At 47.2% G+C, this 13,843-nt stretch overlaps 2 protein-coding genes across 5 annotated transcripts in view; one reads left to right on the forward strand and one right to left on the reverse strand.

Annotated features, from left to right (window-relative positions):
• TXNRD2 (thioredoxin reductase 2) overlaps window positions 1-13,321 on the reverse strand; it is a 64,109-nt gene extending 50,788 nt beyond the window's left edge. The window contains exons 1-4 of the mRNA XM_077920671.1: window positions 13,187-13,321; window positions 6,132-6,197; window positions 2,878-2,934; window positions 1,317-1,461 (exon numbers count right to left, since the gene is read on the reverse strand). Of these exons, the coding sequence (XP_077776797.1) occupies window positions 1,317-1,461; window positions 2,878-2,934; window positions 6,132-6,197; window positions 13,187-13,265 (347 nt within the window). The 5' untranslated portion in view covers window positions 13,266-13,321. The remainder of the gene's footprint in view (window positions 1-1,316; window positions 1,462-2,877; window positions 2,935-6,131; window positions 6,198-13,186) is intronic.
• COMT (catechol-O-methyltransferase) overlaps window positions 8,136-13,843 on the forward strand; it is a 46,187-nt gene continuing 40,479 nt past the window's right edge. For 2 of the 4 annotated variants that reach the window (XM_077920673.1, XM_077920672.1), the window contains exon 1: window positions 8,136-8,325. The gene's annotated coding sequence lies outside the window, so the exon portion shown is untranslated. Of the gene's footprint in view, window positions 8,326-13,348; window positions 13,428-13,843 lie in introns of those variants that run through there. The other 2 variants (XM_028709418.2, XM_028709422.2) reach the window with 2 other exon arrangements.

Raw genomic sequence — 13,843 nt, forward strand, 5'->3', positions numbered from 1 at the left:
GCACCTTCTGGGCAGGGACGCCAGGCTGGAAACGGAACAGGAGAAGAACCCGGAATTTCCATGCAAATATCTGAGTCCGTTTGCCCTGAAGGCACAAGTGTGGGCCCCAGATGGAGAATGCCACCAAGCCTCTGCTCATGCAGTGCTTTCTTATTGGATGATAAGTACAGCTAGCAAGGGGCGTGGCTCTAATCGAGGGCCAGAGAGAAACTCCCGGAGGGCCACATTCAGCCCCAGTCGTGAGGTTTCCCTGCCTTGCACTACTAACCCACTAGGAGCTTTCCATGGTGCTGAACTTGTGCTGTTTTTTCCTGAACCCAACTTTCCTGGCCTCTCTCTTCGTACACCTGACTTGATCTGATTCGACTCCTCCTGCTGTGAATTTGCCCGATGCGTCTGCCTGATAAGCTTTCGCTCAATTCAGGCCACATCTGCAGCATGCATTTAAAGCACTATTATACTACTTGGACAGTCACCAACTCCCCCAGAAAGATTGCCAGGAACTGTATTTCCCCCTGTAGAGCTACAACTCCCAGAGTGGTTTAAAAACCAGGGAATTCAGGCACTGTAACTCTGTGAGGAGAACAGGGGTCTCCTAACAACCTGCAGTGTCCTTAAGAAACGACAATTCGTAGGATGCTTTTGTGGAAGCCCTGTTTAAAACGATATGGTAGTACAGTCATACCTCAGGTTACAGATGCTTCAGGTTGTGCGTTTTCGGGTTGTGCACCGCGCCGAACCTGGAAGTACCGGAACGGGTTAGTTCCGGGTTTCGGCGCTCGCACAGAAGCACTAAATCACGCTTTGCACATGCGCAGAAGCGCCGAATCGCGACCCGTGTGTGCCCAGACGCGGCACTGCAGGTTGCGAACGTGCCTCCCATGTGGATCATGTTCGCAACCCGAGCGTTCACTGTATTTTAAATGTACAATGCAGATGTGGCTTAAGTTAAGTCTAGGACTGCTCCCCACACCCTATCCCCATGAACTCCAGGCCTCCCCAGAACAAGATGCGAGGCATCGGGGCAGAGTATTATGTGTACTGGACAGATTGCGTCCAGGTTTGTTATCCCAAAACAAATGGTCACAGTTCTTAGTTATTCCAGAAGAAATGTGGTGTTCCCTCCATCACATATATGTGGAACACCATAAAGTAGGAATGGGGGATCTGTAGGCCTCCAGATGTTGTTAAGACTCCAAATTCCACCACTTCCAGCTGGCAAGGCCACTGGTCAGAGGTGATGGGAGTCGTAGTTTAGAAACAACTATAAATTCCCCCGTCCCTTCAGTAAAGGAGATAAATGGGATTCATTTTACCAGTCATGGTTCACAGGATAGGATACATTCCAGCCATAGCGCTGGGCGTCTTTGAGAGAACTTCCCAGAAGAGCTGCTTGGTGCATCAGCTTCTTAGGAATGCAACCAACGTTCACACAGGTTCCACCAAGACCCCATTTGGTTCCTGCGGAAAAACAGAAAAAAACGGACACATGTTTTCAGTGCCCCAGCCTGGCCTTAAAACGACATATATAAATATTGTTATTATTTGAATTTAGGCCCCACCTTTCCTCCCCAAGGGACGCGGGTGGCGCTGTGGGTTAAACCACAGAGCCTAGGACTTGCCGATCAGAAGGTCGGCAGTTTGAATCCCCACGACAGGGTGAGCTCCCGTTGCTCGGTTCCAGCTCCTGCCAACCTAGCAGTTCGAAAGCACATCAAAGTGCAAGCAGATAAATAGGTACGGCTCCGGCGGGAAGGTAAACGGCGTTTCCGTGTGCTGCTCTGGTTCGCCAGAAGCGGCTTCGTCATGCTGGCCACATGACCCAGAAGCTGTACGCCGGTTCCCTCGGCCAATAAAGCGAGATGAGCGCCACAACCCCAGAGTCGGTCACGACTCGACCTAATGGTCAGGGGTCCCTTTACCCTTACCTTTCCTCCCCAAGGAGCCCAGGGCAGCAAAGAGATACACAACTTAAAGCAAATACAACACTATCCGAAAACAGTGAAAACTTCCTAAAACCAATCTGTATTTTGATTCATATTGTTAAGTGCCACTCCAATCTTCGCGGAGCCGCTACACGAGATTTGAGTCGGTGCAGGCGTACCTTTGGCAATGAGGCACAATGACGGCTATAGTGTATTGATCATATAAGGCTTATTTACACATTTATAAAATCATAAAATTGTAGAGTTGGAAGGGGCCACAAGGGTCATCTAGTCCAACCCCCTGCAATGGAGGAATCTTGCGCCCAACCTGAGCCTACTTATGGAGGTGCTCGTAGCAGCAGCACCCCATGATGTGACAGCTTATTTCATAGCAGCAGCAACGAAAACCCAGCACCATCCTTTCTCTGCAGCCTATCCTGTACTGCAGGGCACAACCTAGATTAACTATTCTTTTCTCTGCTTCCTGGTTACATCCCTTTTGACCCCAACCCTATAGCTTCCCAGCTTTCCATTTCTACCTCAGGAAGAGGCCTCACACCTGCATTCTCACGCCTATTTCCTTTGATCCTGTGTTGGGTTAATGCCTAATCCTTTGATGCTCTGAACTCCCTAATTGTTTATCCCCCTCAGGCGTTCACCTCACAAAGAAGTCTGTCTGACTCCATTAACACTTCTTGATTTTGCTAGGATTGCAATGTCCAAGGCACAACTCATGAAGCCGTTCCTGGGTTAGCTCTTCACATATGCTAATTCCAGGGGGTTGACCGCGGCTAACCCCTCTCTTAAATATGCAGGAGTCTGGCTATTGCCAGTCATAACGTACCAGTTCGAATTAAATTCTAAACAATGATTAAACCCAAGCATTTAGCAACCACAGATCCATAACAATATATTACATGATGAGGGTGATGATGACCGAATTGTTTCTTACCTTTCGGAGATGGTTCCACATAATCTAACACAGCTACCTTCTTTCCAAATTGGGAAGCTTCAGAAATAAAAAGAAATCATAGAGTTATTTTAAAGGAAAGAGTAAGGCATCACCATTAGGGTGCCAATGTTTGGGGGGGGGGGAGGTTTGTTGCTTTGGTGAGTTATGTTTTGCCACTGCCTGTACCCAACATCCACAGCACCTTACTGTAATCACAGTGCATTTAATTTCATTTCACTTCATTCTCACTTTTAATTTGTATATCGCCTTTCTATATTACTATGAATAAGGCAGTCTATAAGCTGAAGAAACAAACAAATAAACAGAAAATACAATGAAGGTGATACGGAAGGGGGGGGCATGTCTTCTTCTTCGCTACAATATATCCATTTATTTCCAATTGTCAATGTCAAAAGGGACTAAAATCTATAAAATTCATAGAAAATCAACGTGCCAATTTGCTCAATTTCTCTAGGACTCCATGACACCTCCCCTGTCCTCCATAATCCCTTAAGCAAGGTGTCAAGACCCTAATCCTGTCAAATCACTCTGCCAAGCCTTTCCTCCGGGCAATGCCAGGTGGCAGACCATGCATACATGCACCATTGTCTTCTCATCACCGGTACTCAGGATGTGCTTATCTGCGCATATCTCCAGCTCTGCATATTCCCCCTCCCTCCTCCATATGTTACTCCTGTGTAACCCAACCTCTTCTTAATGTATTCATGATGTAATCCATGTAACCCAACCTCTTCTTAATGTATTCATGATGTAACTGGGATGTATTTTGCACTGTATTCTGGGACATGGAGGGAAGTTTCAAAAGTTCATGTCACCCCTTTCTCGCTGTTCAATCTCGCCTTGAACCTGTTGCGCAATAAACTTTGATCCAATACAAAGAAGCATAGAAGCATAGCTATAAAATGAACAATAAAGTAATATCCAATAGCCCATTAGAGTACACAATAACTTAAATTTAGAATACAGTATTACACAATAAATTAAATAACCAAGAGCTGGCCAAGACGCTGTTCCTTTATTTTCATTCCGAATTTCAATGACGGTAACTTTGCTGTCAAATTATGATGTTCCACAATAAATCAGGCCAGAGGTAGCCAATATACCGTACTTTTCTGTGTATAAGACTAGGTTTGTTTTCTACTTAAAAACAAGGTTTAAAAACTGGGGGCGTCTTATACATGGGTAGTGGGTAGGGGTGACGGGTGATTGGTTGCAACCGCGAGCTGCAGATTGTCACTGGCGAACTGCAATGTGATTGGTGGCTGCAGCGAAGGGTCGCTTTGTATTGGCTGTGGGAAATGGGTGTGTGATTGGTTGCTGCGTCAAGAGCTGCTATTTACTTCCACTGTCGGCGATCGGGTAGACGCTTGTAGCAGATGCGAGCGATGGTTAGCAAGCGGTGCGAGTGATCGCAATCATCGGGCTAGTGATTTACTGCATCCCCCCCAAAAAAAACTCAACAACTCTTCTCAATCCTCCCCCCAAAAGCAACAACTTTGGGCCATTTTGGAGTCCCCAAAATAAGGGGTGTGTTATCCAAGTGGGCCTGTTATACACAGAAAAGTACGGTAATCACTCTCTGGATATATAATTTCCATCAGTCCCAGCCAGCATAGCCAATGGTTAGGGATGATTGGAATTGTGGTCCAACAAAACCAAGAGGGAACACTTTGGCTACTGTGATCTACATTAAACACTATTGTTGCTTGACTCTTAATTGCAACCTCTGGGATGCAGCAGAGGTGCAAAGGGCCTCCGTCCTCCCTCTCAAGCTGCTCTTTGCCTATGGCACCATCCATGTCTTCCTGCCCTTCTTCCTCATCTTGACAACACCTGCCGCCCCAGCCCCAAGCCAGTCAGGGTAGTGGGAATCACAAGCCCTCCATTAAAAGCAATCCGGACCACCAGCCGTCTGCAGCCCCACAAAGGAAAGGCGACCTAGGTTCTGCTGGACCACAACTCCCATTGTTCCTGACCATTGGTCATGCTGGCCAGAGCTGATTGCAGTTGGGAGTCCAAAAACATATGGGAGAAACAGACTGGCTAATAACCCTGAGCTAGAGCAACAAAAGGATGCGGGTGTCGCTGTGGGTTAAACCACAGAGCCTAGGACTTGCCAATCAGAAGGGTGGCGGTTCGAATCCCTGTGACGGGGTGAGCTCCCGTTGCTCGATCCCTGCTCCTGCCAGCCTAGCAGTTCCAAAGCACGTCAAAGTGCAAGTAGATAAATAGGTACCGCTCTGGTGGGAAGGTAAACAGTGTTTCCGTGCGCTGCTCTGGTTCGCCAGATGGCCACATGACCTGGAAGCTGTACACCGGCTCCCTCGGCCAATAAAGCAAGATGAGCGCTGCAACCCCAGTTGGCCACAACTGGACCTAATGGTCAAGGGTCCCTTTACCTTTAGAGCAACAAAAGCAACTGGGAGGATCACCCTCAGATGAGCTGCCAACTAACACATTGCAATAATGATTTACAGATGCAGACCTTGCTACAGCATGGTGAATTTCATTACCCCTTTTGGGCGAAAGGCCAGGCAGAGATAATGTTGAGATAACTCAACCCAAGGAGAGCCCTGCTAATAATTCGGGCCAAAATCCAGCACCTTGTTCTCAAAAGAGCCAACCAGATGCCCACTGGAAGCTCAAAAGGAGGACCTGGGCGCCACAGTGCTCTGCCCACCTGAAATTCCTAGCAAAACAGATATTTAGAGGCATAGTGCCCCCGACAGTGGAGACAGAGCATAGCCATTGTGGTGAATAGCCACTGATAGACTATCCACATCTCTGTATGCCCTGCCTCCTTCCCTCAGGAAAACCTGATCTTTAGTGCTCAACCAGAACAAACAGCAATCGGGTTTTCTGCGGATTGTCATTTGTTCTGATCTCAGAGCTAAAGAGCAGGTTTTCCAAGGGGAAGCGGAAGGGGAAAGGCGGAATCACTTTGACCCATGCCTAGAAAAGTGTGGTTCGAGCGGGAAACAGTTCAGGCCACAAGTGGAAGTGAGGACAAGGCCTTTGGGCTTAATGTGAATTGTAAGCCCCTTCTTCCTCCTTTAATTCTCCCTCGTCTACACAGAGTCTTCCTCCTCTACCCACTGCTCTCCCACAGTATTCGTATTCCATCGATTTATAGAACAGTGCTATGATATTGACAGTTTTATACTCGACCCCTTTCTCAATTGTCCCTAGCAAAGTTAGGTTGCCTCACAACTGTGCATGATGCCATGAATTACCTTCTTTCGCACAAGCAAGGCCGCCAGATCCTCCCCCGACGACTAGGAGATCATACTCGTGCTTCTCTGAAAGAGAGAAAGGAGAGGAGATTTTTTATTTATTTTAATAGCACAATCCAGAAGAGATGATGCTAAGTATCTGAAGAGGCAGCCTGATATTTGGTTGGTCTATTTTGTTATCCAGCTTAGGGCCCTTACACTTATGGGACCGCCTCTCCTGGTATGCCCCGCAGAGGACCTTAAGGTCCATGAATAATCATAGTTTAGCGGTCCTGGGCCCTAAGGAAGTCAGATTATCCTCCACCAGGGCCAGGGCCTTCTCAGTGATGGCTCCGACCTGGTGGAATGCTCTGTCCCATGAGACCAGGGCCCTGCAGGATTTAACCTCCTTCCATTGGACCTGTAAGACAGAGCTATTCTGCCTGACTTTCAATTTGAATTTAGCCTGATCTTGTATTCCCCTTCCTTCCCTCCCCCTACCCTTTTTATGAAGATTACCCGCTCTGGGATCCCACAGCTAATTCTCCCCTGTTCACCTCGCTGGCCCAAATAGGACTAATTTAGCCAGCTAGCCCTGGTGATCATCTAATGTTTATTCGATGGATTTTCCCCTAAATTGATTTTTGAACTTTGAATTTATTGTTATTCATGCTTTTATACTGTATTTTATGCTGTTTTTTGTTGTATCACAATTGTGTTTTAAATTTGTTGTTAGCTGCTTTGAGCCCGGTTTTCTGAACAGGGAAGGGCAGGGTATAAATAAAAATTTATTATTATTATTACTATTACTATTATTATTATCTTGGCAGGGGGTGGTTACAGGTTGCTCGCCCAGTGGTACATGGAGTTGAACAGGTGCTGGGAACCTTTTGTTCTTCAGATGTTGCCGAACTACAACTCCCAGCATCCATAGCAAGCGTGGCCAATGGCCAGGGATGATGGGAGGTGTAGTTCGGCAACATCTGGAGGGCCCAATGTTTCACACACCTGGAATAGAACTTTCAGGAATGCCCTGGTTCACATATAACAGTTAACCATGGTTTAGTTTAATCATAGTTAAAGTCGATTGTCTGAACCACCCCCTTGGCTTAACTATGGTTTATTTACTATTACGAGGGTTGTTTTCATCGCAGTAATCTATGGTATCAGTATTTGGAGGGTCATCCCCCCAAGAATGCTCCTATTTTCAGCTGTTAAATTGTAGATGCTGTGAAGTGTATCACAAATCTCTCCCCCCCCTTTTTTTTTTTTTGCTGAGCTTCAGAATGACAGACAAAAACAGAGAGAATCACACAGAAATTTCTTTGCAATGAGCCTGTTTGTGCTCTTGCAAGGCTGTTGCAACAGTAGAAAATATTACCTCAGCTTTCCCCACCCATTCTAGGCAGGAGCATGCAGGGAAAGTACAAAACAGCTCTAAGCAAGGACATCTCATAACCTGGCACTGAGAATCTAGAAATTTCCGAATCGAGCATGCTGAGTTTGGAAAACAGTGCAGAAAAGACATGTTTTTAATTGCATTCTCGGAGGATAAGTCATCATGAAACACAGTGAGACTCTTATGACAGGAGTTGGGTCAAAAGTGTCCCCAAATTTCCATCTGTTTATTTGTGCTGGGGAGAGACAGACTAACCCTGCCTGTCACATGTTTCAGTGTCACAAATGGTTACGAGGGAGGGGCGAAAACAGCTTTGTGGTCTGCGCTCTTTAAGAAAGCCTTGGGAATTGTTTGAGAGGGGAAAGGTGTTTTTTTTCTTGAGGTTTATTTGCCAGATAGGCCGTTGTGCAAAAAACAAACAAACAACAAAGAAGTGATTATTTTTAAATCTGGAACATTATCATCGCTGGGTGCACAAGGGAGGAAATGAGATTTAGCCAAAAAAACAAAACGAAAAAAACCCTATCAACCATCAGATTGCTGAAGTTTTGCTGAGAAGCACAGACAGTATCCGAATCGAGCCAGCCCTCCCCGAGTCGCCTCAGACGGCCCCCAAAATTGGCCAGATTGCATAACAACAAAGCAAATATCATAGAATCAGAGGATGGAGGGAACGTTTACAGGCCATCAAACCCAAGCTAATGTGACAGCCGGCTGCTTCAACTCCTGGCTTCCAAAGCAGACTGGTTTCTCTACTGCCTGTCTCTCACACCTTTAGCATCTTCCCCGCAGGCAAAAGAGGGAAGAGGAAAAAAGGTAAGTAGGAGGACTGATAATAGGTTGGACATTCCCTAGGTTATGGGGTGCGGCAGCTCAGTAACAAGGTGTTTATTTAGGTTGTGATTCTGTTTGCAGTTCCCATTTTAGTTTAGGGAAGCTTTTTAATGTTTAATAGATTACAGTGGTAACCTTGGGTTACAGACGCTTCAGGTTACAGACAGCACTGACCCAGAAATAGGATTGGGTTAAGAACTTTGCTTCAGGATGAGAACAGAAATCATGCTCCGGCGGCGCAGGGGCAGCGGGAGGCCCCATTAGCTAAAGTGGTGCTTCAGGTTAAGAACAGTTTCAGGTTAAGAACGGACCTCCAGAATGAATTAAGTACCGTATTTTTCGCTCTATAAGGCGCACCAGACCACAAGACGCATCTAGTTTTTGGAGGAGGAAAACAAGAAAAAAAATATTCTGAATCTCAGAAGCCAGAACAGCAAGAGGGATCGCTGCGCAGTGAAAGCAGCAATCCCTCTTGCTGTTCTGGCTTCTGGGATAGCTGCGCAGCCTGCATTCGCTCCATAAGACGCACACACATTTCCCCTTACTTTTTAGGACGGAAAAAGTGAGTCTTATAGAGCAAAAAATACGGTACTTAACCCGAGGTACCGCTGTATTGTATTTTAATATTCTGTTGGAGGCAGCCCAGAGTGGCTGGGGAAACCCAGATAGATGGGCAGGGTATAAATAATAATAAAAAAATGCTGTTGTTGTTGTTGTTGTTACAGTGGTACCTCAGGTTAACTGTTCTTAACCTGAAGCACCACTTTAGCTAATGGGGCCTCCTGCTGCTGCCGGAGCACGATTTCTGTTCTTATCCTGAAGCAAAGTTCTTAACCTGAGGTACTATTTCTGGGTTAGCGGAGTCTGTAACCTGAAGCGTATGTAACCTGAAGTGTATGTAACCCGAGGTACCACTGTATTATTATTATTTTAGGGGAGGGCTGCAGCTTAGTGGTGGAGCACCTGGTTCACATTGCGGAAGGTCCTGGGTTCAAATCCCCGAAATCTTCAGGTGGGGCTGGGTGAGACCCCCTTGTCTGAAACCCTGGAGAGCTGAAGTTGGTCAGTGTATAAGACAATATTGAGTCGGATAGACCAATGGTCTAACTCTGTTCCTATGTACTTAGTATTATCAGAATAACCGTCTATTAGATTCCTTACCTATCCTTCACCACAAGGTCCCAGGGGAGGTGAAAACAATGCAAAAATATAAGATAAAAAATATATAAAAATGCAAGATTAAAATCGGTTAAGACAGTTGGCAGTCAAAAGAATATACCGCATTGCAGGGGGTGCAAGAGAATCTTCCCTTGCAAGGCTGATCTCTATAAACACAGACTCAGACTGTGTACACACATTACACTTAACGCATATAAAGGTAAAGGTACCCCTGCCCGTACGGGCCAGTCTTGACAGACTCTAGGGTTGTGCGCTCATCTCACTCAAGAGGCCGGGAGCCAGCGCTGTCCGGAGACACTTCCGGGTCACGTGGCCAGCGTGACAAGCTGCATCTGGCAAGCCAGCGCAGCACACAGAACGTCGTTTACCTTCCCGCTGGTAAGCGGTCCCTATTTATCTACTTGCACCCGAAGGTGCTTTCGAACTGCTAGGTTGGCAGGCGCTGGGACCGAGCAGCGGGAGCGCACCCCGCTGCGGGGATTCGAACCGCCGACCTTTCGATCGGCAAGTCCTAGACGCTGAGGCTTTTACCCACAGCGCCACCCGCGTCCCTAAAGAGGGAAAGAGGAAAAACGCATATGGCTTTCCCCAAAGAATGCTGGGAACTGTAGTTCACCCTCACAGAGCTATAGTTCCCAACAGCCTTAACAAACTAGATCCTTTGGGGTGAGTCAGGTGAGTCAGCTCAGAAGCAGATCCTGCTGTGGTTCGAAGGACCTCCCCGCCAAATTAGCAATGTTAATAAATACAGTATTCAAATTGCTACGATCTTTTAAAAATGGGTCTAACTGTATTTTGAATGTTGTACCACCACAGTGACTGGATGGGTGCTCACATCAAGGAAACCCCCCTCCCCCCCAAAAGCTTTCCTGAATATAACAGGTTTTTTAAACTAGATTGTTCAGTTTCATTACTTTTGTACTCGATCGATTAAAGATTAAAGTTGTGAATTGCTCAGAGACCGTGGTTAATTGGGCTGTACAGTGGGCGCTCAGGTTGCGAATGTGATCCGTGCGGGAGGCACGTTTGCAACCCACAGCGTGCGCAACCCGCAGCACCACGTCTGTGCATGTGCGGGTTGCGATTCAGCGCATGCGCAAAGTGCAATTTAGCGCTTCTGCACATGTGCGACCGCTGAAACCCAGAAGTAACCCATTCCGGTACTTCCGGGTTTCGGCGGGTCCGTAACCCGAAAAAACACAACCTGAAGCGTCTGTAAGGTATGACTGTATATGAATGTGCCAACCAAAACAACAAATCTCCCCATAAGCATAGCATAGTAAGCACCATTAGACAGTGGAACAGACTCCCACAAGAAATGGCGGACTCTCCTTCCTTGGATGTTTTTAAGCAGAGGTTGGATGGACATCTGTCGTGTTTTAAACAAGCTGAGATTCCTTCATTGCAGAGGGTTGGACTAGATGACCCTTGGGGTCGCTTCCGACTCTACAATTCTATGATTTTGTATCAGGTAAAAGGCAAGTCTGCAATAGTTCTCCCTGACATCTAACGCAGGAAGATTTATTTGTAATAGTGCATCTAGTCATGTAAATAAACACCTGCAGTTTGAAGAGCTACAAGTCAGAAACAAGTTGATCCCTAGAGTAAGAACTAGGCCTTGCCACCCGGATAAAGTAAACAGTAAGCTTGGAACAACCTCTTTGCCTAGTCAGCTGGAGCGAGTGCGAATCACAGCCAGGGAATCAAGCAAAGAGCCTAATTGCAGTTGGTAGATTTTAAGTAGCCAAAGAAAGGTACAGGGGCAGGTGAGTGAAGATGTGATAACACTGGTGGACTTTGTGACAAGGCCCCTCACAGAAGCACCTTTCAGAGAAAGAATGTAATTGTGCAAGAAGGTACCATCCAGGCAACGCAATTATTTCATAGCTGACACTTTTTAAGCTACTACAGCAAGAGAAAAGCCCTTGTGGAGACTTGCATATAGGCCTGTTTTGCACACGCAAGTCAAACCATGGTTTAGTGTGAAGACAGGAAAGAGATTACCTGGCCTTTGTGTTACTGAAATCCAGGCTTGCGGTTTACTTTTCTCCAGACTAATCACAACCTGTAAAACCCAGAACAAACCGGGAGCCCACATGTTCACACTAAACCATGGTTTGGCGTGGAGTGCTGTGGAAGCAAGCACACAAACCAATTGCAACATATCCTATTCTGGACAGAGCACAAAACACTGGTTGGTCTTTTAAGATGTCACTGGATTCTTGCATTTTATTTCATAGCTTGGAACCCTATGATTTGCAGGTCTATGTAGATGGCAGGCCATCAGCTGTTGACAGAAATCAATTATTTGTATTTACAAATGGGTGCTTTGTTGACATAATCCTCCCGCTTGACAAAACCTGAAGGATTTGGGCCTAGCATACTTTAAGGAGGACCTCAGACCTTTTATCCCAGCTCAGTCACTGATATCATTCAGCACAGATAGCCATCTTTTATGTTATAGAGGCCTAAACGGCCTCAAATAGAATTTGGGCATTTTAGGTTGTGGAACATTCTTCCGGCAGAGATGCGACAGGCACTCTCGCTTTTGACTTTCAAGTGTCTCTTAAAAACCTTTTTATGCCTTTGTAGAAGTTTAACTTTTATTTTTGAATAGCCACTACACCCCTGTGCATTTTTATTTTATCTTTTAAATTGTGTTTTAGGGTTCAACACCGTACACCGCCTTGATATTTCGTATTTCTGGTGGTACAGAAATACTTTGGCCAACAAATAAAACTCTTCCCTTCGCACTGCTAAATTAACCTGAGGACTGGCAGATCCAAAAATGTAAATAACCATCTTGGTACCCACTCACCATTTTTGTGTGTTATTTCTAATTTCTTGATAACTTAGGCGCCAAGGCAGGAAGTACAGGTCACCCACCTAAGATATGTGCTCTGAAACACCCTGCCTATAATTGGCAAGGCAGGCATTCAACAGGTGGAGCATTCCAGGCACTTGGTTTGGACCCCTCTTCTCTACCCTGGCAGAAGTCTAACTGATAGAGCATGGCATGGCAAGGCAGGCATTCAACGGGCGGAGCATTCCAGGCACTTAGGTGGGAACCCCTCTTCTCTAACCTAGCAGAAGTCCAACTGGTATATATGTATATATATATATATCTCACATAGCTGTCAACTTTTCCCTTTTCTTGCGAGGAATCCAATTCAGAATAAGGGGATTTCCCTTAAAAAAGGGGAAACGTTGACAGCTATGAGATATATATCTAGATAAACACACACCCTGCTTAAGTGTAGGGAAAAACACAAAGCAGGTCCCCCCGCCCCAAAATGATAAAGCAATAAAAGTATCCCTTAAAAAAATAGGACCAATTAAAAACATACAGAAAGTTAAGACCACAATAAAATAGACTAAAGCTGCGCAGATTTTCTAAGCGTAATAATGACCATTGCTGGCTGCTCTTTTTCTTCCCTGCCTCCTACTGTCGTGGCTTAAACCGGTGGTGTAGCAGGCAGGAATTCAACAGGCAAAGCCTCCCCCAAATAGGGGAGAATGCAAAGGCGGAACCCCAGGCTGGGAAGGCTTCCCCGGTTGGATTCCTGCCTGCCAGGGTCCTCTCCTCTCCAGCCCAGCTTTGCAGAGGCGCCTGCTCCGTCTCCGCCCGCCTGCGACCCCCGCCGACCATGGGGGATCCCCGTACCTGAAGACAGGGCCCGCGCTGTACGGCAGAGCCCGGGCTTGCGTAGGAAGCGCGGGCTCGCTCGGCACAGCGCCGCCATGCTGCTGTACGGCAGCCCAGCTTCCCCACGAGGACCCCGGCCTCGGATCAGGGGCTGCCCGCGCGAGTGCCTGGCTGCCTGCTCGCGCCGCCTCAGACGCCCCGTCGCCGAGGGAGGAGGAGCCAGGCGGGCGGCGCGGAGAAGGGTCGCCTTCGGTGCCGGGTAGGTGAGACTCGCGGGGGAGGAGTCCGCGGTGGGAAGGGCCCAGCCCAATGGGTGGGGCCGGAGAGGGAGGGGCCAGCCACCTCTCCTCTGTCCTGGCAGAGGTTCAACTGGTAGAGCACGGCTTGGCAAAGGCAGGCATTCAACAGGTGGAGCGCTACAGGCAGTACAATGCACCCATCTAAGATACGTGCTCTGAAACACCCTGCCTATAATTGTCAAGGCAGGCATTCAACAGGTGGAGCATTCCAGGCACTTGGGTGGGACCCCTCTTCTCTACCCTGGCAAAGGTACAACTGGTGGAGCATGGCTTGGCAAGGCAGGCATTCAACAGGTGGAGCATTCCAGGCACTTGGGTGGGACCCCCTTCTCTACCCTGGCACAGGTCGGTAGAGTAGGGCTTGGCAAAACAGGTG

This window comes from Podarcis muralis, chromosome 16, assembly GCF_964188315.1.
Source record: "Podarcis muralis chromosome 16, rPodMur119.hap1.1, whole genome shotgun sequence".
Taxonomy (NCBI): domain Eukaryota; kingdom Metazoa; phylum Chordata; class Lepidosauria; order Squamata; family Lacertidae; genus Podarcis; species Podarcis muralis.